The 24247-nt window shown below is 46.0% G+C and overlaps 6 protein-coding genes and 1 long non-coding RNA gene across 19 annotated transcripts; 2 read left to right on the top strand and 5 right to left on the bottom strand.

Annotated features, from left to right (window-relative positions):
• Window positions 1-332: 332 nt before the first annotated feature.
• LOC136194540 (protein dachsous-like) lies at window positions 333-8979 on the bottom strand. 5 transcript variants are annotated; one of them, XM_065983704.1, is made up of 16 exons: window positions 8856-8979; window positions 8597-8805; window positions 8412-8535; window positions 7250-8353; window positions 6811-7192; window positions 5992-6757; window positions 5695-5939; window positions 4605-5643; window positions 4287-4553; window positions 4071-4232; window positions 3141-4014; window positions 2827-3086; window positions 1739-2773; window positions 1497-1691; window positions 1284-1445; window positions 333-1222 (listed from the first exon to the last, which is right to left on the bottom strand). In XM_065983704.1, exons 6-11 carry the CDS (start codon window positions 6646-6648, stop codon window positions 3202-3204), a joined length of 3183 nt encoding a protein of 1060 aa, XP_065839776.1. In that variant the 5' UTR covers window positions 6649-6757; window positions 6811-7192; window positions 7250-8353; window positions 8412-8535; window positions 8597-8805; window positions 8856-8979; the 3' UTR covers window positions 333-1222; window positions 1284-1445; window positions 1497-1691; window positions 1739-2773; window positions 2827-3086; window positions 3141-3201. The 5 variants fall into 5 exon arrangements, with proteins under 5 accessions (XP_065839776.1, XP_065839775.1, XP_065839773.1 ...); XM_065983703.1 differs by having other exon boundaries at window positions 333-1238; window positions 1497-2773; XM_065983701.1 differs by having other exon boundaries at window positions 1497-2773.
• LOC136194849 (protocadherin gamma-A3-like) lies at window positions 449-3146 on the bottom strand. The gene is made up of 6 exons (XM_065984102.1): window positions 3141-3146; window positions 2940-3086; window positions 1739-2773; window positions 1284-1445; window positions 1151-1222; window positions 449-850 (listed from the first exon to the last, which is right to left on the bottom strand). The coding sequence occupies exons 1-6, from the start codon at window positions 3144-3146 to the stop codon at window positions 449-451; spliced, it is 1824 nt and encodes a 607-aa protein (XP_065840174.1).
• A 291-nt stretch (window positions 8980-9270) lies between the features above and the next one.
• Window positions 9271-11898, bottom strand: LOC136194389 (uncharacterized). Its single transcript, XM_065983482.1, has 7 exons — window positions 11580-11898; window positions 11306-11524; window positions 10926-11222; window positions 10321-10875; window positions 9926-10267; window positions 9777-9868; window positions 9271-9726 (listed from the first exon to the last, which is right to left on the bottom strand). Exons 2-7 carry the CDS (start codon window positions 11364-11366, stop codon window positions 9346-9348), a joined length of 1728 nt encoding a protein of 575 aa, XP_065839554.1. The 5' UTR covers window positions 11367-11524; window positions 11580-11898; the 3' UTR covers window positions 9271-9345.
• LOC136194390 (uncharacterized) lies at window positions 11537-13829 on the top strand. 4 transcript variants are annotated; one of them, XM_065983486.1, is made up of 7 exons: window positions 11661-11719; window positions 11818-11874; window positions 12070-12148; window positions 12204-12548; window positions 12601-12894; window positions 12949-13176; window positions 13222-13829. In XM_065983486.1, the coding sequence occupies exons 3-7, from the start codon at window positions 12079-12081 to the stop codon at window positions 13521-13523; spliced, it is 1239 nt and encodes a 412-aa protein (XP_065839558.1). In that variant the 5' UTR covers window positions 11661-11719; window positions 11818-11874; window positions 12070-12078; the 3' UTR covers window positions 13524-13829. The 4 variants fall into 4 exon arrangements, with proteins under 4 accessions (XP_065839557.1, XP_065839558.1, XP_065839559.1 ...); XM_065983487.1 differs by lacking the exons at window positions 11661-11719; window positions 11818-11874 and adding an exon at window positions 11924-11980 and having other exon boundaries at window positions 12601-12709; window positions 12776-12894; XM_065983485.1 differs by having other exon boundaries at window positions 11537-11874.
• A 928-nt stretch (window positions 13830-14757) lies between these two features.
• On the bottom strand, window positions 14758-17074 carry LOC136194503 (contactin-5-like). 3 transcript variants are annotated; one of them, XM_065983653.1, is made up of 8 exons: window positions 17006-17074; window positions 16681-16956; window positions 16088-16621; window positions 15785-16042; window positions 15397-15729; window positions 15239-15336; window positions 15056-15174; window positions 14827-14990 (listed from the first exon to the last, which is right to left on the bottom strand). In XM_065983653.1, exons 1-8 carry the CDS (start codon window positions 17058-17060, stop codon window positions 14960-14962), a joined length of 1704 nt encoding a protein of 567 aa, XP_065839725.1. In that variant the 5' UTR covers window positions 17061-17074; the 3' UTR covers window positions 14827-14959. The 3 variants fall into 3 exon arrangements, with proteins under 3 accessions (XP_065839723.1, XP_065839725.1, XP_065839726.1); XM_065983651.1 differs by having other exon boundaries at window positions 14758-15174; XM_065983654.1 differs by lacking the exon at window positions 14827-14990 and having other exon boundaries at window positions 15135-15174; window positions 15239-15332.
• A 151-nt stretch (window positions 17075-17225) lies between these two features.
• Window positions 17226-19522, top strand: LOC136194504 (uncharacterized). Of its 2 annotated transcripts, none has more exons than XM_065983656.1 (9): window positions 17226-17341; window positions 17435-17620; window positions 17694-17754; window positions 17814-18170; window positions 18226-18489; window positions 18543-18716; window positions 18770-18898; window positions 18945-19267; window positions 19324-19522. In XM_065983656.1, the coding sequence occupies exons 2-9, from the start codon at window positions 17558-17560 to the stop codon at window positions 19366-19368; spliced, it is 1416 nt and encodes a 471-aa protein (XP_065839728.1). In that variant the 5' UTR covers window positions 17226-17341; window positions 17435-17557; the 3' UTR covers window positions 19369-19522. The 2 variants fall into 2 exon arrangements, with proteins under 2 accessions (XP_065839728.1, XP_065839727.1); XM_065983655.1 differs by having other exon boundaries at window positions 17226-17382.
• Window positions 19523-19803: 281 nt separating this feature from the next.
• Window positions 19804-22435, bottom strand: LOC136194505 (uncharacterized). Of its 3 annotated transcripts, none has more exons than XR_010671655.1 (4): window positions 22337-22435; window positions 21182-22284; window positions 20918-21125; window positions 19804-20799 (listed from the first exon to the last, which is right to left on the bottom strand). It is a non-coding gene; the product is annotated as an uncharacterized lncRNA (long non-coding RNA). The 3 variants fall into 3 exon arrangements; XR_010671656.1 differs by having other exon boundaries at window positions 20918-22119; window positions 22167-22284; XR_010671654.1 differs by having other exon boundaries at window positions 20918-22284.
• Window positions 22436-24247: the final 1812 nt, after the last annotated feature.

Raw genomic sequence — 24247 nt, 5'->3', positions numbered from 1 at the left:
GTGCAGTGCATTGGAATGCTCAACGCAGTCAGACCATAGATATTAGAGAAAGACAAAGAGCAATTAAATTAACGTCAACGTTAGTTGGAGGAGCCCAAATTCAACAAAATAGCAATCAAACTAGAGTACTGCACTTACTCTCAGCAAGAAGGTTGCTATAGCAAACCGCGTAAAGCTTACTCGCAAAGTAAATCACCTGTATGGGCCGAAATCGACGAACGTGGCGTAATCAATAGCAAGAGCAACACCTTCGCCGTAGTAGAGACAAGACTGAGTCTGGTGTCTAGTTAGCTCCATTCCCTGGCGCCGCCCCTTCTTCTAAACAGATAATCTCCTTGATCGGTGCTTTGCAGAGGAGAGATTTGGTGCAAGCTCACATTCACAGACTGGTGCCGCGAAAAAAAAAAACATAACAAACAAAACAAACCATCTAAGACAGACCGCGGTGTTACGGTTTCGTGGGCACCGCAGACAGAGGCGCTCCACCACTCTCCTTCACTCCCGCCCTATCTGACTGCTGAATCGAACGCGCTGGACGACAATTTGTAATCACTACGCCAAAGACGCATTCGTTGAAAGCAGCATCATTCACTTGAATTGACAAAGTCGCCTCAATCGACTTCGACGGAATGCCGCTATCGGTGGAACGCAGTCTGATCGTATACTTATATCCTCTCGAGGCGGTTTGAGAGCCCTCAGCACACCCTCTTGGTGGACGGGTAGCCAAACATTCCCTAACCGGCGTGACCTTCAATTGATCCTCGTTGACGCTGAATCCATAACCAAGAGATTCTTCGTCTGAAAACTCGTACGAGAACGTTTGTTTCGCTGCCCAAGCGTTATCCGGATCCTGAGTGAAAAGGGTAGAAATTACGCCATCCGAACCGAGACTGTATATCTGTCTAAAAAATCGAAGTCGGTGCTTCGTTCTCGTCCAATACACTGACAATGAACGACTTGGTCACCGACATAAGCGGTGTTCCGTTGTCGGTCGACTTCAAAATGATCGTGTGCTCAGTGCTATTTTCGTAGTCTAGATTCGCCGTCGACGAGACTATGAGTTGGTTTCCATCAACAGAGAGAATCTTCCTCTAGCATCACTAATCAAGGTGTAGCGGTGCGATTGATTTTTGTCTTCGTCGACGGTTACCAAATCGCCGACAATTACGTCGTTTTGACTTTCGTACACCGTAAGAGTCGAGCCGCCAGAAATCGTAATGTCCTACAAAAGTGAACGACTAGCAACACTAGACGTAATGTGTATAAGTAGTCGGCCTTCCTACCGTAGGCTTATCATTGATGTCCACAACGGTAATTGAAAAAGGTGCCACTCTAGATAGCTCGCCTTTATCAGTCGTTCGAATGATCACGCTGTGCTTTGCATTCATTTCAAAGTCAAGATCTCCTTCAATTGTCACGTTTGCAATGCACACCGTTTGAACGCCCTACGCAAAAAACATTTCCTAATTTTTGTTCTACAAGTGAAAAAGACGAACTTCAGTGTCATTTGTCGCACGACAAGTTGACGCTTCGATGCCAAATCTTCCATGAATCTTATCAAGCGAAAATGTCAATACTTGACCCGCGTCTTCGTCGAGACCTTCCACAATACCCACTACTGCATGTATTCATGGCTGAATTCTCCTCGACGCGAGGATAATCGCCCTTGAAGCCTAGCTGTCCGCCACGGTCTTTGAAGTATATTGCCGCAGGTGGTTCAAATAGACAAAACACTTACCGATTTTACAGGTTCTTTGCTGGCTATTACTTCCACTGTGACGGCATGAAATTTGCGAGTCTCGTAGTCAGTTTCCCGCGCCTTCAGTATATCGCTTCCATTCAGTTTGAACTGGCCTTCATCGTCGTCTAAGAGCGTGTACGAGAGAACGTCGCCTGCATCCTCGTCAGTGGCACTGAACGATCCCACTAACGTGTTAGCGGGTTTGTCTATTTCGAGATTTCTTGGCTGATCATTTACATCGGTCACGTCGATCGTCAAATTAAATGTGAGGCCGAGTCTCGGAGTACCGTCGTCTTCGACACGAATTGAGATATTGTGCCACTGGGACGACTCATAATTGATTTTGCATTCCACGCCACCGTACGCCAAACAGAGTTGATTAGAAACGGCAACGACCACGAAGTCATCTTCGATCATGAAACGACCGCTTGCACTATCCGTCAAAGTAAACGTCATCACCTGACGAGTCGTTCGAGCATTGTCCGGATCGTCAGCGAGCAATCCTCCGACAACAGTACCGCTATCACTGTTCTCGTTGACCTTGTTGTTCTCTAACACCCCAGTAGGAGCTTCGTTGACATCTGTAACGTGTATCATAAAGTTTTTGTCGACGTACAGAGAAAGAGATCCTGAGTCAATAGACCTGATGACGATTTTGTGCTGGGACTCATTCTCATAGTCTAAACTGACATCGGCTGCTGTCATTAGAATGGTGCCGTTAATCATGAATCGACCGCCAGCAGAGTCCAACAATTTGTACGCGTGTTTGTCAGATTGGTCATCATCGATTGTCACTAGACTAGCAACAAAGGCGTTCTTTCGATTTTCTTCAACCGAACCTTGGGTTGCGTTAGAAAACTTGACGTCCTTAGGTCGATCATTGACGTTGCCAATGGCAACGGCAAATTGACGACCGACAGATAATTCCTCCGAGTCATGCACGGTAATTTCTATGCGCTGCAAGTGATCGTCGCTTTCGTAGTCGAAATTTCCTGAAACGATAAGCGTCGTCCAACAGACCGTGTTGACGCCCTAAAATCGTAAAAAATTACACATCTAACCAACGCACCGTACCGCAGGTGTACCGGCAGGCCAGTTTCTGACTGGCACGATGTCGTTCCCAAAGCGAAATGTTCGCCAGAGTCATCGTCCAGGGAAAACGTCGCATATCGTTTGTGTCCTAATCCATAGCAACGACCTTTCCGATTATTGTTCCTTTAGAAGTGTTTTCATCGACTTTGGGCATGCCACGACTGAAGTTCAATTGACCGTATTCATCGGTTATGTTGACGTCAAAAGGAGGCTCGTTCACGTCTAAAACGCCGATGACAAACGTCTTTGAGACCTACGTGAAATATCAAATTATTAAAAGTCTAGGCATAATTTTTAATTCAATTACGTTCATACGAAAAGTTCCATTGTCCTGCGCTATTATAATGACAGAATAAGATCTCGTCAACTCATAATTCTGCAATCTGCAGTTCATTTCCAATAATTCTGAAATGATCCCTATTCTCATACGCTAGCTCAAAGGCGAGTTTCTGATACTCGTCTTCATCGCTTGCTCCCACTGTTCCTATTACATTCCCAGCGGACACGTTCTCGTGAACGATCTTGCGTGATAAAATTAGATTTCTTGGCTGATCAATGGCATCTGCCACTAGAATCTTCAATTGAGATACGACGGAGAGCGGCGGCGACCCGCTGTCGGTTGCTCGAACACAAATGTACCGTTCGTCTGCTTCTTCGTGGTTCAAAAGGCATTCGCTGCCTCCCATCTCTAAGCATCTCACATTCGATATGGCCGTCTTCAATGTGTTCCCAGCCAATATAAATCGACCGCTGTTTGAGTCTAACAGTTCATACGTATACGTCTGCGAGTAGTCTAAATCAAGTGATGACAAATGTCCAATTACCGTATTTATAGGACTGTTTTCAATGACAGCATTTCTATCTAATATCACAGCCGATGGGGCCTCGTTGATGTCCAAAACTTGAATGACGAAGGTCTCGGAGACCGAAAGCGGCGGCGAACTGCTGTCCGTCGAATTGACAACCACAGCGTGACGATCAGCAATTTCATAGTCGAGATTCGCCGACGAGGACACTTTCAGTCTGTGGCCGTCGACGACGAATCGACCTCCGGCGTCATCGGCTAACGTGTACGTATACAACTGAGATTTGTCCTCGTCGATAGTCACCATGTCGCCCACAACGACATCGTTTTGATTTTCGAAGACTCGTGGAGACTTCGTGCCAAAAAGTTGAATACCCTGAGAAAGACAAGCTTGTATAAATGCTTTTATAATTGGAGGCATGCTACACCTACCGTAGGTTTGTCGTTGACGTCGGCAATTCTAATGACAAATCGTGCAGTTTTGGAGAGTCCTCCTGCATCTGTTGAACGAACGGTAATACTGTGATTGACCTGGTCGTCGTAGTTGAACGACTTTCTCGCTATGATCTTTGCACGGCACACCCTCCCAACACCCTATTTCTCACAGGAATCAATTCTTGAACGACGCCGTTAGCTATAGCCACTTACAGGAGTGGGCGTGTTCGAGCTACACGTCGCCGTCGCGTTCATTAGTCCAAATGGTCCTTCGTCGTCGTCGTCGAGGGAGAACGCAAGGAACTGCTGTGCATCGGCGTCGAGACCCATTAGCGTGCCGATCACTGTACCGTTCGCAGAATTCTCTTCCACTTGGGGCTCGTCGTCAACGAAGCTCAGCTGCCCGTCTTTGTCAGTGAAAAGTATATCAACAGGAGCTTGGTTCGCGTCTACTACTTCAATTAGGAAGGATTTCACCATCTACATTATGCGGAGATATAGAACAAAAGGTACTACACTACTTCTTGTTACCGATTTTGATGGTTCCCCGTTATCTGTCACACGTACAGTGATATTGTGCGACTTCTTCGTTTCGTAGTCAGTCGACCTTGCTTTAAAAAGCTCATTCCCGCGTACTTCAAATCCGCCGTTGTCGTCTTGCAGTAACTCGTACGAGAGAACATCGCCGACGTCTTCGTCAGAAGCGCTGAACAATCCCACTAAAGTACCAGCAAGTTCGTTTTCGACGACTCGAAATCTATCGATCGTAAGTCTTCGCGGTTTATCGTTTGCGTCAGTGACGTACATCGTCAGTACAAAATCTCGACGACGCGCAAGATCTCCATCATCAGTGACAGTGACGGTGATATTATGCCGCTGTGCCGACTCGTAGTTGATCCGACACTCCGGTCCACCGCACGACAAGCAACGCACATTTGACGTCGCCACCTCTACGACACCGTCGTCGATCGCGAAGCGACCTCCTGCACTGTCGACTAAGGTAAATGTCGAGGTCTGACGATTCGTCTTCGCGTTGTCTGGATCGACTGCCAACAAGGTGCCGACAGAAGTCCCGATGGCACTGTTCTCTGCCACGGTAGTGCCTTTTAACGACAGAGCACTTGGCTCTTCGTTCACATCTATCACTTCTATTGTGAATTGTTTAGTGACATCGAGTGAAGGAGATCCGGAATCAGTTGATCGTATTTCGATTAGGTATTGAGATTGCTGTTCGTAATCCAAATTGGCATCGGCTGCTGTGAGTAGGTTGTCACCGACAATGACAAATCGGCCACCTGCCGACTCTGTTAGGACGTACGTGTGGTTGTCTCTGGCATCGCCGTCGATGGTCGTCAGACGGCCTAAAGATGCGCTGTTCTGATTTTCTTCAATTGAACCAAAAGATCCGAAGAATGTCGTCGGGGCCGTCGTTAACGTTAGCAACTGCTGCGGAGAATGTAGAAATCGTGGACTTTCCTTTGGAGTCATTAGAACGAATTTCGATGCGATGACCAGAACTCTCTTCGTAGTTGAGAAACCGCGCGACGCGTAGCGACGTCCAACACGTGACCTAAATAAGAACATCTCTATAAACCTTCCTCCTAACTAATTAACTACTTACAAAGCCGTTCTCGTTGCACGTAACATTTCCGAGTGAAAATCGTCGTCGTTCAGGTGAAGCTCCAGCGTATCACCACCGTCTGGATCTGAGCTCACAATCGTACCTACGTCAGTGCCAATAGGAGAGTTCTCATCAATTCGAGGTTTGTCTTGAACGAAAGACAGCCGCCCATTTGTGTCAGTCACGCTGATCAAAGATGGTGGTTCATTGACGTCGAGAACATCAATGACGAACGTTCTAGAAATCTATTGACAGGAACGTCTTAGATGTAATTGAATGCATATACGTTTAACTTACCGATAGAGAAGGTGAGCCATTGTCTCTAGCCAAAACAGTGACGTTGTACCCTTTGGAAAATTCGTAATCTACCATTCTAAACATTTCATTGTCGTCGCGTGACAACGAATACGTAACACTGTCTCCATCTTCTTCGTTAGCAGAAAGAATTCCAACGCTAGCGCCAGCGACGCTGTTTTCCCTCACGTTTTCATTGGAAAGGTCAAGGTTCCGCGGTTTGTCATTCTCGTCGGTCACATTGATGACAAACATGGCGTCAACAAACAGTTCCGGAGATCCACTATCGGTTGCTCGCACGGAAATGCTGTAGAAGTCATCTTTTTCATAATTCAGAAAGCACTCGCCTTCACCAAGAGCCAAGCACCGCACATTTGATATGGCTACCTTGAGAACGTTATTTTCCAGTCGAAATCGGCCTCCGGCACTTTCTAAAAGCGCGTAGGTGAATGTCTGTAGAGGCCACTTGGCGTTGTCCGGATCAATCACGGACATGATGCCTATCGTCGTTCCTGCACCACTATTCTCGCGAACGCGATTGGTGTTCAGTCTCACAAAAGTAGGTCTCTCATTGATGTCCAAAATGTCAATCACAAAGTTTGCTACGATTGACATAGCTGGGAAACCCGAAAATGCCGAATCGATCGCCGGCTCCGTCATTCAGAAAATACGTGTGAGTCTGAGATGTATCTTCGTCGACAGTAGTCAGACGTCCGACAACGGCGCCGTTCATATTTTCCGAAATTTGAGACGATGAAAGGGAGATGTTCTAAAAAACATTTGATCAAGTCGCTTGAACAATGGAGACATTCAAGCTCTTGCCTCCGGTTTGTCATTTACATCGACGACTGCAATAGTAAAGGAATTAACTTTGTGAAGTCCACTTCTGTCAGTGGCTCGCACGATAACGGTGTGCCGACTTTCCCGACTCCATCAACTTGTACGTAAAAGTGTCCTCTGCGTCTTCGTCGATTGTCGTACAGATGCCGACAATCGCACTGTTTCGGTTTTCGTTAATAGATGTGCCAGACAGGAGAATGTCTCGGGGAGGATCATTCACGTTTCTGAAAGCAATCGAGAAATCTCTCGTTTTGACAAGATTACCGTCGTCTGTAAGCCGCACCGAGATGGTGTGAAGAGAGGCTTCTTCGTAATTCAGGTCGCCATTGACGATCACGGGAACAGTGCACCGGCTCTTCCATTTCTATACCCAAAAATTCGTTGTCTTAAAAGTCCCTAAAAGAAACGCGCGCGCACTTACGCCAAAAGACCTCGATTTACACACGGCAGCGCTCGAATTCAAAGCGAAACGACCATCGGAAGTAGAGTCCAGGCTATATGTGAGCTCATCGTTGGCGTCCGGATCGTAGCCTATCAACGTTCTGACAACTGTATTCCTAGAGGAAATTTCATTCACTGTAGGCTGATTCATCGTAAAAGTCTGCTGGCCATGCACCCGCGGACGAAAACGTGACCCTTCCCGGCGGTTCATTCACGTTCGAAATAAAGATACGAAAGGCGACAGATAAACTCAGTGACGGGCTTCCGCTGTCTTTCACGAGAGCGCGAATCATGTGACTAGTTGCTGTTTCGTAGTCAATTCTACGTCGCCTAGCAAGAACTACTCTATTTCCTCTCCTTATAGAAAATCGGCCTCCAGCATTGTCGGTTAGCGTGTACGTCAGTGATTGCATGGAATGTTCGTCTGACGCTGATAGCGCTCCAATGACCGTACCAGTTGCAGAGTTTTCTTTCAGAGTGTTTTCGGAAAGGCGAAGGTTTCTCGGACGATCGTTCACATTTTACCAAATCGACTTTCAACGTCTGGTCAACGTATTTTGACGGTGTACCGCTGTCGCGGCTGCGAACTATGATGGAATGAGAGCTATTCCCTTCGTAATTGAGAAAGCAATAACCCTAACGTTTTCGTCCACGCTATAGCTAGACATACTAATCTATGAAGAACGACGAAACCGATCGAAAACGCCGTAGAAAGTGAACCCCAATCGTACCACAGTAGGAGGCTGATTCATTCGTTCGCACCAAATTCTGCTGTGTGACGACCACGAACCGGACGAAGAGCAAGTGATCGAAGAGCTGCCACTTGCACGAGTGTAACCACTCGGACACGCGAGACGTAGCACCTTTTACCGTAGGTTGTGCCGGAACCGCACAAGAAAGACGGGTACTTGCACGTTGAACCACGCGTCTCCGACGAGGGACAGTAACTCGCCGAGGGCGAGCCACAGTCGCGAGACCGGCAATCCTTTTTGTTCGAGCTCAGTAGGTAGCCAGTTCTGCACCAGCAGTTACCAGAGGACGAAGAGCAGTGGTGGGCACAACCGTCACTGCAGCTTCTGCTGGCCTACATATCAACAACAATACAATCCGTAAAAGTTTTGACGAATAATTTTGGTTCAAACCGATGTAGATGGACAAGACGAGCCGCCGCATGCATCTCGCTGACACGGAGACGGAACGATAGCGCCGCTGCGTGCCAGAGCCGCATTTTGTAGAACAGGAGCCCCACGAACCCCAAGAGTTGACCTGATCAAAAAGCTACCGTGAGACGCACACGTAAAACAGCGAGAAGAACGCGCACTCGTACCTGACAATTCACTACGTAGCACGGCGACGGCGGACGGCGACGACGACGACTAAACAGCCAACCCTCAGCGTCTGACGTGAGCAAAAAACCGAGCAGAAGCGAACATAGAACAGCTCTCATGTCGTGTTCTCGGTGACGCCTGTATATAAGGTGTTGGATGGAGCCAAATCCACACGCACACACAAACACAAACACCCGCAGGCAAAAGGCTAACGTAATTTACGCTCAGATAACCATCTACATTGTTGCATCTATATACCCTTGAAGGAAGTCTCTTGAAGGATGCCCTCGAGGTCTCTTGGATTGCATGGTGATGTCACGCAGCTTTTGAGCTATCTATGAACTCTTTCGTGCTGAAAAGAGAAATTTTCAAGAGATCAAAGACTGCAATTCATCTTTTTATCTCGCCTGCAACTGGAACCACGCGAGGAGCTGCCTTACTGCACTTCATATTCGAATATCTCGACGAAGGGCCGTTTTCGAGACATTTCTCTTAGCCCATAGTCGGCCAAACCACTTTTCTGATCACACAGAAATTCGATCGTTTGTGAAACGTTCGGACGGAGAAGAAAGCTGAAAGAAAGCAACGTTGCTAAAGCACGCTACACGAACGAAAAAACATAATGCATGTTTTACTGCGTCGTCATGGCGCAGTTGTTGACGTACAAACACTGTACAGTAACATACAGAACTGGATTTCAATTAATTAATTAATTAATTAATAATGAAATTGAGTTCAAAAACAATCGTTACAGTCGATTACACATCTTTCGAAGCTTTCGGAGTGACTTAGGCTCTCGACAGCTGTGGCTTACCACCTGACGGCACTTGGCATCTTCAACGTACAAAGCACTACAGTCTGCAAAGAATAACTGACAGTCTTCTGTTACGTTCATTGAATATCGTCTTCGACGGTCAGCGTTTATTAATGCATCTATTTTGGACGCTACTCTGATAGAATCAGAAACACTCAGATTCCTCAATCCGATTCGATAGAGAAAGACTGTCATAGCTCTATTACCTGGTGTTACCAGGATAGACTCCAGATGATTCTGTGCAGGTAGATAATTGCTTAGGTAATTAGTTGTCGAATTCCTGACGTGCTTTGTCATGCTAAGTACTTCCGCTGACTGAAATAAATGCAAACTTATAAATCAATAAATTACTTAGAAAATTTTACCTTTGAACAGGTGCAGTTATGATCAACAGTCCATACTTGAATCTCTGGCAGTGATTGCAATATTGGAAATTTATTTTGAGCACATTGTCTCCCTTCAATTAGACAAACAAGATAAACAGATCAGCTTTTTATTTCCCGTGAGGAAGTACCTTTGCCTTGTTTAAAAACGTACGAAGGCATTATTCGTTGACTTTTACCAAAAGCGTTCTTTGCCACCACTTCCACACCATAAAACGTTCCGCAGTTTGTGCATGACCACTTTACAGTAGTACTTTTCCCTGAAAGATCAAAGGAACAACTGATATTCGACACGGAAGTTGATTTTGTGTCATAAGAAAAGAACTTTGGTTCAAACGCGGTTATCGTTACGTCGTAACCGTAGAAGGTCTTGTCAGCCGCGCAAGCACTTGGATGCCAAGTGACATGCAGTGCATTGGAATACTCATCGCAGTGCAATTCAACGTCAACGTTAGTTGGAGGAGCAGGATAGCCTAAATTCAACAAAATAACAATCAAAATACCATTATTAGAGTACTGCACTTACTCTCAACTATCAGGTTGGTATAGCAAGCCGCGTCAAGCTTACTCGCAACGTAAATCAAACACGTGTATAGGCCGGAATCGGCGCACGTGGCGTTTTCAATAGCATGAGCAACACCTTCGCCGTAGTAGAGACGAGACTGAGTCTGGTGGCTATTCAGCGCTACTCCTTCTTTTAACCAGCTAACAAGTACATTTGCTCGGTTACTATTATTGGGAAAGACGTAGTCGCAGGTCAGTAAGACAGACGTGTAGTCATTTAGAAATGCGTTCATAACTGTTTGCTTTACTTCTTGTACAGTCAGAAGAATGGACGCCATTTCTTCCCCTCCTTGACACTGATACGAGCCCGAATGAAAATCATGAACTTGAGTGATATTTAATCTTCCCTTGCCAAGCGAAGGAGAAAAGCTCATGTGATAGATATCACTTTCCGAAATAGCTTCCCACTGATGAAACCAGCGTATAGAATAAAAACCCTCGCCCTGGCACTCCAAAGAGGCGCTTCCTCCTTCCGGGGCCCTCACGTGATCTACTACAGGCTCAATCATAGTGCGACCTAGAAGGAAATCAAGTACAAATTGGTGTTGGTTGGCGAATAGTAAGTACCTTCAACAGCAACATAAACAGAGCCAAAAGCGGAAGTCATGTTCCCGTTAGCTCGTGCTCTTACTGCGCATGTGTAGAAACCCGTGTCACTGGTTATAGCATTGGATATGTGAAGGCTTGACTCGTCAAAGAATATTCGATTTCCATCGCCCGACACCGGTTCTCCGTTTTTCGTCCAGGAGATGCTTGTTTCGGCTGCGTGGGTGCTGTGGATCAACACGAAGCACGAAACGGTGAAGGTTTCACTCTGATGAACCTTTGGAGGATCTGCTTCGACTTCAACCTCTATCAGTAGCCCTGGAACAAGCAAAACAATGGGTTTTTCGATTTTAGAATCTACCTAGAACGGCAATGAGCGTCTGGATATCTAGATCACATACCTGCTGAAAAGGTAGCACAGAGGACAAGCTCAAGAAAACATCTAACAGTGCTGCGAGTCATTTAGCGTCGCCGTACAGTACTGTGACTGTGACTAGGAGTACCGTCATTGATATTCGTCACTGCACGTGAAACCATAGATAAGAAGCCTGGTGAAGGACACCAGAAGAGTACTCATTCCGTTTGAAATTCAATGCAGTTAGTAGAGTGATTAGAACACCCTAGGCGGTATTCTATTGCGGAACGTACTAAGAGACAGTGGTGACTAGGACAGACCTGGACTCTGCGTGAAACTGAAACTTTGGCTAGTTGCAGCGGTTGGCAGTCAGTTCAAACCAGCGCAGACTCCTTCGCTAACACTCTTCCACCATAGATTCTCGCAGCCAACGCGGACAACGCGAGGCCATGCATCTAAGGTGAGGGAAGTCCTATCCGGGAGTTCTGGGGCGGATGCAGCCCAGCCTGATGCAACAGCCGGCTGATGCAACACATCTCGTCACGAGTTTTCTCTTAGGTGACCTCACTATCGTAACTGATCTTTTCGCGAGTCGAAAAGAAGAATTTCGAGACCGTAAGAAAGCACGCATTGATTCACGCGTCCTAGTAGACTGTACTGCAAGCGAACAACTCCCATTCAACTGATTCACGTTGCACAGCACGCGTAAATGCACGCGAACGTATGTATACGCACGCGCTAGAAGAACCTTTGCATGTGCGAAATGCTGACTCGACCCCGAGAAAGCGCGGTTCACGTTTCTATTTTTAGATCAAAACCATGCGTGGGCTGTGCTGGTCACATGTCATTGCGTTAGGCATTGCGGTTGTGTCGGTGAAAAGTCTCCCCGGTTAGCTACGTTTTGTTTAATTTTCTTACGCTTGCTACAGAAAACGTGCCCCTAGTTACTAGAAGAGAAAAACCAATTGTGGTGCATAACAAAGTGAACGATTACTATGATCCGGAGCAGAAAGCGGCTGTTGCAGAATTGATTTGCAACTATTCGATGACGTGTTCAGCATCCTGCACCAAATGTCATGCCATATGGTCAGGTATGCACCAAGGGAAGAAAGTGAATGTCAGCGAGTCGGATGCTCACGTGGTTTGGACTCGCGTTTCTGAGTGCGCCGCCTATCTAAAAGTCATGTGGAAAATCGCAAGTCCCGAGAAGTCCTACTATGAGTGCAAAGTGACTAGTCGTCACAGTAGGGATGAATTTCTCAGTGATCCAATTCGACTCCTCATTAAAAGTAATGCAGATTCGGTTTGTAGCTAGTCGACTATCTCTATCTCTCAACTTAGTACCTTTGGCTGCATCAACGGCGAATGTCACGGCTGAGCTGGGAAGTAATTTGGATCTGATCTGCCCTTCAAAAGAAGTCATGCCTCCAAAAGACCTAAGTGACGTCAGGTGCATATGGTTGAAAGATGGCAAGCATCTTCCAGCAAATTCTTCAAAATTTCTCCACTCCAATAGGCCCAGCCTAAAACTTTTTAACGTCTCTTATGACGATGCTGGAACTTTGGAATGCAAGCTGAAAGGTAATGGCATCACCAAGTCAGCAGCTGAACGCTCCATCATACACGTGATAATGAGTAAGGACATTTTATCATTTACTATGTCCTTTGGTTTAGCGTTTCTCCTTTCAGAGGTTTCAGAGTTGCCAACTGTTCAACCGGAAGCAAGAAACAACCACAGCATTGTTGCCACGTCGTGGCACTTTCCTAACAATACTGAAGCTTCCGTGAGAACGTCTACGGTCAACGAAAGTGGCGAGTCAACTACAAGTGGTGTTATAATGACTCAAATACCTACTAAAATATCTTACAAAAATCCTCCAGACATCATCACCACGGAAGACAACGAACTAGAAATAGGTATGCCTTAAACTTTCTCCTTCTTGATTAATCAAATTTATGCAGGTGAATCAGAGTACAATGGAAAGAGCGACTACACCGTCTACATCTTGAGCGGCGTGGCAATACTTATCCTAGTCCTATCCCTTATTTTCATCTATTTTCGAGGTAGGACAGCCAACGGACCGGAAGCGGTTCACGTACGTGAGGACCTCAAGGAGATAAAAGGAACAACACGAGAAGTACTGGATAAACTGACTGATAACGACAAGGAAGAAGACGCTTCGGTACCTCAAGACGAGTTTAACGAACATCCAGCTATTCAGCAACCACCGCGCCGCCAGCACACTGTTCATACTGACGGCTAGTGAGAGAATCAGCGGTTCAAGAATGATTCAACCCGACCCACATGACCGATCAGAGACGGAACGTCCGACTTCTCTTCTCTCTTTCTCTCTTCTCAGCGTCAATGCTCAATATTTTATTTTCTTCCACGCGCAGGTTCCGAGAGCATTGCGTTGGAACACTATTGATAGCATTTGCATGCGTATTTGCTACGCGGTGCATTATATTTCGCTGCCGCTGCATGCTACTTTCTGAATTGCTGCTTGCATTCTTATGTATAGACAGGGCTGGCACCATCTTCTCATGCAATACAACGATTTTGAAACGAAGCACGTCCTCCGAATTTCGCAGTTAGAGTCAGTTTCGCTTGACTCTTTCATAAGACGAACCGGGCATGCAGTCGGCAAACACAAGCTTGCACGCTTCTGCCACGTAAATGTCTGTCTCCATTTCTTTGATTGATTTTAATAGCGCCAGAAACTCTGAAAAAATAATTGATTCCTTTTAAGTAACGTCGCTGATCACAGCTTGGTAGACAAATTCCCTGATTGGATCGTCAACTGATTTCAAGGTTTCTGACGACAGAGCCAGAATCTTGTTCTTATGAAGCTTACGTAAATGTAGTTTGCGAAGAACGGTGAAGGCTACAGGAGACTAATTAGAGAGGCAATGATATACCTGAATAAGGCGTGCCTGTGCATCATTACTTAACTAATGAAACTTATTAATTATTTCTAGATACCTACCTGAACTTGCTGCTGAACGAACAGAAGCACTCTTTCCAAATTAATTCTCCGCTTGCATTTCCGTGATAATACAGTCCTGACACGATGAGCCATCAGGAAGGACGGATATCTGAACAGAGGTTGGACCATGCAGTGCGTTGGTTGGACTTGCTCTCGTCGCCTTCGAATCGCCTACTTTGGAGACCGTGTCAATCGCCGTCACTGTCACCGTATAACCGTTAATTAAAACTGTTTGTGCTGTAGCACGGAAGACGGTTCGGCACCTGAAGAAAACGAGTCGGATAAAGAAAAGCCTGAATTTCATCGTTTGCCTTGTTCGTGCAGACGGCGAGTGAGCGGTGAAAATGAAACGAGTGGCCTGATTCAACCCGACCCATATGACCCGACAGTCTACGAAAAAAGGAGAAGGAACTTCCGACGTCTTGTCAAGATCAAATCATGAAATGAATAATGTATCGATGGATAGCACATTGGGATGCGTGCTAAGTGCTTTACTGTTGCTGCATGCTTGCATTCTTATTTATAGACACGGCTGGCACCATCGTCTCATGCGATATAACGCTTTTGAAATAGAGCACGCGTTCGGAATTTTGCATGTTGAGTCCGTTTTGCTTAACTCTTCTATAAGAAGAACCGGGCAGTCAGCAAACATGAGCCAACATGTTTCTGCCACGTAAATGTCCGTCCCATTTCTACGATCGCTTTCAATGGTGCTAGAAATTCTGGACAACATGTCGATTCCTTCTAAGTAAGTAACGTCACTGATCATAGCTTCGTAGACAAATACACTGATTGGATCGTCGACTGACTTCACGGTTTCTGACGTCAGAGATAGAATCGTGTTCTGGTGAAGTCTACGCAATGCCTTGAAAATGTAGTTGCGAAGAACGGTTTTGACCCTCTCAGTAATGTTGAAGATTACGGACGACTTGGAGAGAGAAACAATGATACAGGAATAAGGCGTGTCTGTGCATTGCACAATTAGGACTTACTTTGGAGCACTGGCATTGCTTGTCCTTGACCCAAATACGAAACCGAGGTGCTGATCGCAAAATCGCGTTCTCCTTGCTTTCCTCGCTACAGCTTCTACCTTAATTAATGAATTGATTATTGATAAACACATGACACGTCTTGACGGTAATACACGTACCCGAGCTTTTGCTATGCACAACTGTTGGACGAACTAAAGAGCTCGTCCCAAATTCGTTATCCGCTTGCAGCTCTACCCCATATACGATACTGCAGTCCTGACATGATGACCCATCGAGAAGGACCGATGTCTGAAAAGAGGTTGGACCTGCTCTTGTAGCAGTCTCTTTTCCTGCTTTGGATATCGTGTCAATTGCTGTCACTGTCACTGTATAACCCTTAAAACTGCTCGCGCTGTAGCACGGGCTTGGCTGCCACGTCGCGTGCAGTAGTCCGGGCTGGTTGTCCTGGCAAGTGACTGTTACTGACAAATTAGTCGGTGGCTCAGGCGGACCTAAAAATGCGTAGCGTTGACTAATCCCCCCAGGGGAGTAAATTAGGTTTACTACCTTCAACAGTGACTGCCATCGCGCATGTGATATCAATTGTCTCGTTAAGATACACGTGACAAGAATAAACCCCGTTGTCAGAGCACGTTGCGTTGGCAATGAGCAATGCCGAACCACCTAGGAAGTTTGGCATGGCAGACGGAGACAACGTGATTGACCGATCGTCTTTCGTCCATCTGGCCGTCGACCTTTGATCAGAAAAAGGACAAGTGATAACGGCCGATTCTCCTTGTTTGACAAGCAAATTTGGAACGTTTTCTGAAGAAATTAAAAGTATATCAATCAGATTACATATACCGTTACCTCTAGGATTGATGGAAACAGTTGCCGTTTTCGACTCCGCGCGACCATAGCCGTTTCTTGCAATGCACTGATAAATTCCAGCGTGCCTCCGCGTCGCAACACTAATCATCAACGGCCCATCAACGCGAATATCTTTGTGGTCCTCGCTCGTTATCTTGACCCAAGACAAGGTGAGCGGCGGTCGGCCAATAGCCTCGCATACTAACGTGACCTTTTCGCCTTCGAAGGCCTCGATGTTGTAAGGATGAACGACGATACGAGGAATTTCAGGCAGTATGACAGTAAGTAGAATACTCGCCGCGTTGAGCCTGTTCTTACACTGGTACGTCCCAGCGTCAGACATCTGCACGCTGCTTATTTCCAGAGCGCTTCTCCCCGGACGAGTTCTCAGATTAAATCGCATTTTTTTCTGAATTTCTGCCAAGTTGTAAAGCCAGCGAACAGCTCGGACGTCTCTCGCTTTGCACTCTAGTGAGACGTTCGCACCCACGACGCTCGTCACGTGACTTTGAACAGATTGTAGCGTCGCTCCGCCTATCGACCGGAAAACGAGTCAGAATGCACGCTGAAACAAAGCGGTTCGAAAGCCAGACCTTCCACAGTGACGTTGATGCGATCGGATCCAATCGCAGACCCCTTCTTCACTGTGCACTCATACCAACCAGTGTCGTCTTCTCGAGCCTCGATCACATAGATAAATTCATTTGTAAACGATGTGATTCGTTTCCCGTCTATTATCAAAGGCCTTTCGTCTTTTCTCCAGGTCACGGACGCGCCTGACGTTTGGCCGCCCGTTACAAAGCAAGACAAAGAGAACGAGGCGCGCTCTTTTACGAAGCCTGGATTTGCCACCACTCTAACGCGAAAACCTGCAAAAGATGTCATATAAACACCATTGGGGAGACATTCGCGTCGTGCCTTGTAATTTGGGAAGCGTTAGGAGAAGCAGTAGCAGACAATACGTGAGTGCCATTGTTGTTTGTGCGCTAGACTAGTAAATGCAAAACGAATTATTTTAACCCCTATGGAGAAAAATGTACGCACGCACGCATGCGCGATAAAAATAGCTATTGTCGCTTCAATCTGCTCTAAACAAATCAAATAAATTCCCTGCTGCCGCTCTATCGGTCTTGTTTCGTCAACCGAAGACCAGAAACGATAAGCGGGAATTTTCACGAGATCAAACGTGATTCATCACGTGCGTCGATGTGAGTACGTTCGATTTGCAGCAAAAGTAGCCCAGCAGCACAAAGTGTAAGATGCCGAGAACATGCACCGCCACGAAAGACGTGAAGGTGCACTTCTCTTTCACACAATGAGTCGCGTTTTCGCAAACACGTCATATAGGAATTATAAGATAACGTTGATATTAAGCAAGGGTCGTCATTCACTTTTCATCCATCCTTTGATGAGAAACGAATACCCGAGATCTCAATTCTAAGTCCTTACATGACCCTAACATAGTTTGCTATGAGGGGTTTTGATCAACATATAATGGGATCGTCAACAGATGCAAGCGAAATTAGCTTTGAGGTAATCGTGCGTTGCGTCACCGCACTTGGGGACGACCAATTTCGCGCTAACAGCCAATTCTCACGTGTGGTAGGTTTCTACAAAATCGATATTGACCGCTTTCTTGTTTCTGGCAATGCTATCGCCGTCCGAAGGTACGCGATATTTTTTCATTAAAAACAGACATTCAAAAACTTCTCAAAAAATCACTTAGGTTTTCCTCTGCCTGCTAACGACAACTCCGTACTGCCTAGAGTAAGTACGAGTCAACAACCGTACTTCGACGAAGGGAGGGACGCCTGGTATACGGAATTGACGTGCAACTACGAAAGCGCCTACGCCGAGCAAAGATGCCGCACGGCGACGGTTAAATGGTCAACCTTTAGCGTCGACGGCGAAGAGTCGCTACGTGGCGGAAGCCAAGGGCTGCTCAAGCCTAAACGACCGTGCACAAGCCGTCTCGAAATAGCGATAACGCACAACACGTCCGACTACCACTACGTGTGCGAGACGACAGGCGACACCGGTAACGGCATACGAAGTTTTCCGCCGTTTTCCCCAAATACCAACCGTAAGCTCGCGTCATGACGTGGGTGTATGTATCAATACCAAAGTTTTTATAATAGTTCCATTGAGCGCAGACAACTCGACCATCGTTGTTGCGCTCGGGGATAATGTTACTGCCACATGCCCCTCAAACTACCCGAGGGCGAATGCGACCGTGTGGAATAGGCGGGAAGAGGGGAACGTGAATTATTTCAAAACTCACTTGCAAATTGAGCGTTTCTCAACGCGGAACGTTGGCGAGTACGAATGCCGAGCTGTAGGAGACCCTAGCCGTAACATTTTAACGGCTCCGACGAATTCTTTCCTCAACATTCTGCAAATGGGTACAAAAAAGCAAACAACGATTATTGAAAGGAATTTTATTGCATCGTTCTAGAACGGCCTGTACTTGGGAAACACTGCAAAATCGCTCCTGACTACGATGCGTGCAATTACGTCAGCGTAACGTGCGACGTTTCAAGCCACAAAATCACGGCTCCTGTGCAATTGATTAGGGTTAAATGCACAGGGGCCTCCCATGATGTTAGAGAGGTAGTGACAGAATGGCGAGGTACGGTCTCTGCAGGAAGCAAAACCTCACTATAGATAAACTGTATTTCGCAGCTTCTATTACAGTCAATGTACATCTTGACGAAGTCGGCGATGCTGCAGGGGAATGCAAGGTTTGGTACGAGAACAGGGCTGGCGTTAGTGACACCAAAGTGGTTATGATGCAATTTGAGCCGTGCTACGGTAAGGAAAACGAGATAATTTGACAAAAATTGAGATTTTCGCTTAGGTGTCCGAAAACCCACCACTGACCCCACTAAACCCCCAACGTCGAAGAATCACAAGTCAATTATTCCCGCGTGGGTCGGGGGAGCTAGCGCATTTGCGTTTGTGTTCACGGTCTTCTTGGTTGCTATAAAGCTGTACTTCAGTAAGCACGGGGGTCAAGAGCACCAGGGTCGAGACGACGAGCTGCACAAAAAAGTGGATAGTCAAGGGAGAGACATACTACAAATAAAATCGCTGCAATTGGAATCATTAGACAGCGAAAATCAGAACAGACAGAACAGAGCATGCAGCGCAAGAGGGAAGGAGTTATTAGAAACCGATGACGTAAGATAATGATGCCCAGCGCTATCGGTAAAAATCTCTAGCTCTTTTACGTATAGAAGCCCCCACCGCCTGGTGAACGTGCGGCCGACAGTGCGGCCTAAAGCCTCAAGTTGGAGACTACATGAACGTTATGCTAAGTTCGTGACGCTTTTTATTTTGTGTTATTTTTCGTCTCAATGTTTTGTTAGTGCTGTGTATGTCGTCTCTACGCATTTTACTCTCACCTTTCACAAAAATTTCTAGGCACTTCCTTGACGGTTGAAACACGCGTTTCAATGGTTGGCAGTTCGTCAGTATCACTGAATACCTGAAAGAACGCGTTATTACCTTACAAATCGAGAGTGAAATCTGAAGAGCGGGACGCCCTAACCCAATGGTCTCGTCGTGACCTCATTCCAAAAAAGAGACTTTGTACAGACAGTCGTCTGTTCTGTGTTCCAAAACGACATCGTTTTACTCTCCAGAAACAGCGTGAGGACGCGTGAGGCGGCTCTCAAAGTTTAGTAGCCCGTAGGGTCAAGTTCCCGTATTCCCTCTCACCCTTCTCATGTTTTTTCCTTTAGGCACATAAAAAAATTACTGGACGTTTACAAAACACTAACATGAGATACATGATGTACAAAAAGTCTAGGGCAAGCTTCGATAAGTTTCTTTGACGAATCTTTCGCTAACACCAAAAAGTTCACAAATATCTAAAAGCCTTTTTACGGTTGGCTTATCTTTAGATTTTCTTGCCCAGATCTCTATGCAAGCCTTAAGTCTAGCCATATGAGAGCGATGTTGCTCCTTAATTTCAGCCGTCGCACTAGAAGACAAAAGGTGTGAGCAGATCTCTTCCCATTTGTCAATTCCAGATATGCTGACAGCGCTAATCATATTGGGAGTAAGTGCTGAGTTAGCTCTTGGAAAACGAGGTTTCTTCAAAGTAGACTTTCTCGTTGTTTGCTTAGCTTTTGTCCTTGGCTTAGTTTCACTTTGGGTTGGCTTAGTGCTAAGCTTTTTGATAGGCCCTTTTTGTGCATGACCACGAGATGAGCATCTTGAAATTGATTCTAATTCCTTATCAGGCTCAGTGTTTACTGTAATTTCACTTTTCTCTTTTTTCTCATCCGCATTAGCTGCACAACAAAGAACAGCTAACAATTTCATACCTCCATTAACCCTTTGCAAAAAATTGCAAAAATTTTCAAAACTTGGAGCAGGAAGTTGCTCAATTATTGAAAGTACAATAGCAGCTGCGCCACGAAAATTTCCTTCTTGGTGACGTATATACTCGCACTGCTCACATTGAAGTAGATTCTTACTTTGAAGCATCTCTAGCATAATTCTCCAGTCATTGCTGCGAAAGATATCAATCATCATCGAAAGTGCCCTCATACGAATTGGAGACAGATTCGTATCCCATTTTTCGTCACTAGGCAATCCACGCGAAGGCAGCCACTGTTTCTCGCTACATGAGGTAGCGAAAACGCCAGGAAGACTGTGAGGCCGACGCAATTGTGAATTTGCGACCGGTGCCATGCCCATGTTAGCTAAATATAAATTATAGAAACGCAAAGTCAATCTCGATCGACACTCTCGGCGTGCGCCGGCGCAGGCTAAACGCATGCCGCGAGGCTCATGCAAACTGGTATAGCGATTTGAAGGTACCTTGAAAATGAGGGTCACGATGAAATGGGAGAGTTTGACGAAAAGGATCTTGATACCGTCCGCGAAATAGATTCCTCCTTTGTACAGCAGCAGCAACTTGAAGAGTTTGGCTTCGAGGAAGCCTTGGAGAGCCAAACATGCGGCGCTGAATGTGGCCTTTCATCATAAAGTCCTATCTGTTTTGTTTTGCGTTGTCCTGACGACGAACCTAGGGTACGTGGGGACACTGCAGTTTTGTCACTCTCCAGAAAATAAGCAGAGTACCTTAATTAATTCAAGTTTGAATTGAAAGACTCGTACGAAAAACTATAGATTTTGATTCTACCTATACAATGCACGGATTCACAATTACGGTAATGTGGTTGTGGTATGCGTCATGCACGTGATGAGCCGCTAAAGGCGTCGCCAATCTCGGCGCCTCGGTCCAAAATGGATTGCTATCTGCCGCACTGCGCCGCCTCCGCAATGGCCACTTGTTCAGAAGTCGAGATTTCCTTTTTCCAAGTTTAAGTGTTAGTAGAGCGCACAAACTTGGCAAACTCAGGTTTTGTTGTTGTTGTTCAGAATCGCCTGGCACGCCAAATACAGCAATAGGCGCTTCAGCACTGATGCAAGAATTAGCACAGTTCTACTGCATGTATAGCTAGCTAATGGCAATCTGTGCATAAGGGCACGCATTGTCCTTGCGCTTTGCCATTTATTGGCATCGTTAATTGCGTGTCTCCTACTATCACGTTTGTGATTTACTTACCGGTCGCGAGAAGAACGAGTATTTCGTGGGCAATACGACTCGATACTCTCGATACGCAGGGAAATTTAGCTTTCGGCATCGAAAGGAAACTTCCGCAGGAAGAGGGAGGATAAATTAATTAAAGGAATCGCATAGGTCCCAGGCTGGGCGGACGCAAACAACTTAGTACCCGCCCATCGAATCGTCTTCCTAGCGTCCCTAAATCGTTTCTTTCCGAAACGAATTCTCGATTAAACCTCGAATTTTTCTAAATGCACAGCTGATTCGACATTTACTTGGACTTTACTTGGACGTTACATGCAGTGTCATTTGTCGCGCTTTGTTCTACCTGACCTATAGCTAGCTGAGTGACTGATCAGCAGACGGAGACGTGGACCCGATCTACCAAATCGCGAGAAAATCGTGCACTCATTATCCGATGTTCTCCGAAAGAGAACGGTCTTCAGCCTTCCTAAGCTATGCGTCTTGCTTTCATATTGCGTTCGTTTTTTTTTTTACCTCCAGTGTCCGTCACGGCGTGGTTTCGCAAGACTCGGAGAGAGAGCTAGGGGGCTGATCCCTCTCCTCGACAATCCGTCGTTTCTGACTTTAAACAGTTGTCTACGGAAGGCTATACCTAATAGAAAGGAAGCGTGCTGAGTTTGCACCCATTTTACGCGATAACCTACGAGGGGGCCCCTATTCTGGGCGAAGTCCCCCTTCGCTAAATCGCTCGGCCTGTACTTCTTCAACATGGCCGCTGTTAGAGGATTTATCAGAGAGCTCTGTGAAGGTCTCGTGACTCATGATTAAAATTAATATTAACTCGCCCACATTATCTAAAGATGGCCGACCCAACGCGCGTCTCCGCCGATAAAGTAAGCAACGTACAACTTGCGCTTGAATGCCTCACCCTTCACCTCATCGCTCGAGTGCGCTCTACTATTTATCATTCATGTGCGCACGCTAAGTGTGTAGGGATAACCAGTAGGCGTCACTATGACGCGGAGGCGGGGGAGGAAGCTCGCGCGCACATGCTATATTTAAAAACAATTCTTTTCATAAGCTTTTATGAGATTGATAATTATCGTTGTGCGTGGTTCCTCTTGAAGAAACAATGTTATCAAGTTCTTGTTATAACCTGCCCGCCAAAGTTTTTGATTTGAAGCAATCTGATCATCACCTCGATGCAAAAAAGTCAATATTAACCTCCCTAACGTCTACGAACTACGAACCCCTTGTTCAAATGATGTGCTTCGGGATACGTCTTGCTTTTACGCTCACGTTGCTGTGGAGCTTCCAACCCTTGTGCTTTGAACTGATGTGCAGTTTTATAGCAACCAAGGCTGATGCTGTGAATGAACTAAAGAAAGAAATCCGAGAAATGAAAAGAGAAATGAAAGAATCTATGATAGAAATGCGAAAATCGGGGAGAGAATTGTGCAAATGGAAAAGAGAAATGCGAGAATTGAGGATAGAAATGCGAGAATTGAAATCATTGCAACTGGAAGCAATCGATAGCAAAGATGATAACTCTATAAACACAGAGTGCAGCGACAGACGGAATTAGGGAAAGTTTATATAGTCTAAGAGCGTCAAGTTGCATGGAGACTTCTATAGTCCGCGACGCTTTTATTTATTTTGTGCAATTTTTAATGTTGTTTGTGTTGCGTACGTTCTCCCTTATACTTTTGAAGAAATGCTTTTCTACTGCAATTATTCTTACTATCTTTAATTAGATGAATTATAAATCTTCCGTCTCTAGTCTAGCAGAGTGATTTGATTTTCGTACGACGCGGAAATAGCATTCATATACGAAACAGTTGTCCGCAAAACGCCATTTTCCCGGACGCACGTATATATAGTGCCCCGTTACTTTGGAGCAACTAATCAAATAATCTCAAGGACGCCTCAACAATTCAGAAAAGTTAAGTTGCACGCCCGCGGCATCCCCACTGCGCTGAGCCGTGATTGGTGCGTTGAGGTTTCTCCAGTCGGTGTACGCACGAAAATATTCTCAACCAACCGTTTTGTGCTACCACACATATAGACTACAAGATGTATCTGGTGATCAACAACTTCCCTTCTGCCGTCGTTTCAATTATCATTGTTACATTGCAAGCGGGAATTATATATAATTATAAGAAAGCGTGGCAGTGCTAAATTGCCTGTGGAAGAAACAGAAAGGGTGTCATCGTGGGAGAATCAATGGCATCGTAACCTCAAAGCTAGGGCACCCTTCGAGCACAACGACAATTAGAATCTAGTACATGTACAGTGTAGACATTTTGCTGACGGCTCCTGATATCTTCCTCGCTTCCAGTGCCGTGGCAAATCTCGCTGATCTGTCCCTCAGTGCAGTTGCTTCGCGCCTACTTTACCTTCATAGCCAATCGTGGGAGAACGATTGGGCGAGGTCGATTCAGCAAGCCTACGGACGTCCATACGCTCGGGACGCCTGAGACGTACTCACTGTCAACTAATGTGAGCCGATGTTCAACTCTTTCTGGCGTGAGAATCGGCCGTTGGGCGAACAGAAGTTAGAATAGGGGAGGGGTTCCTAAATCCCGGACAAACTGCACCGACCGCAAACATCGTCG

The sequence above is a fragment of the Oscarella lobularis genome, chromosome 13, assembly GCF_947507565.1.
Source record: "Oscarella lobularis chromosome 13, ooOscLobu1.1, whole genome shotgun sequence".
Taxonomy (NCBI): Eukaryota; Metazoa; Porifera; class Homoscleromorpha; order Homosclerophorida; family Oscarellidae; genus Oscarella; species Oscarella lobularis.
This window is presented reverse-complemented; position numbering and strand designations above follow the sequence as displayed.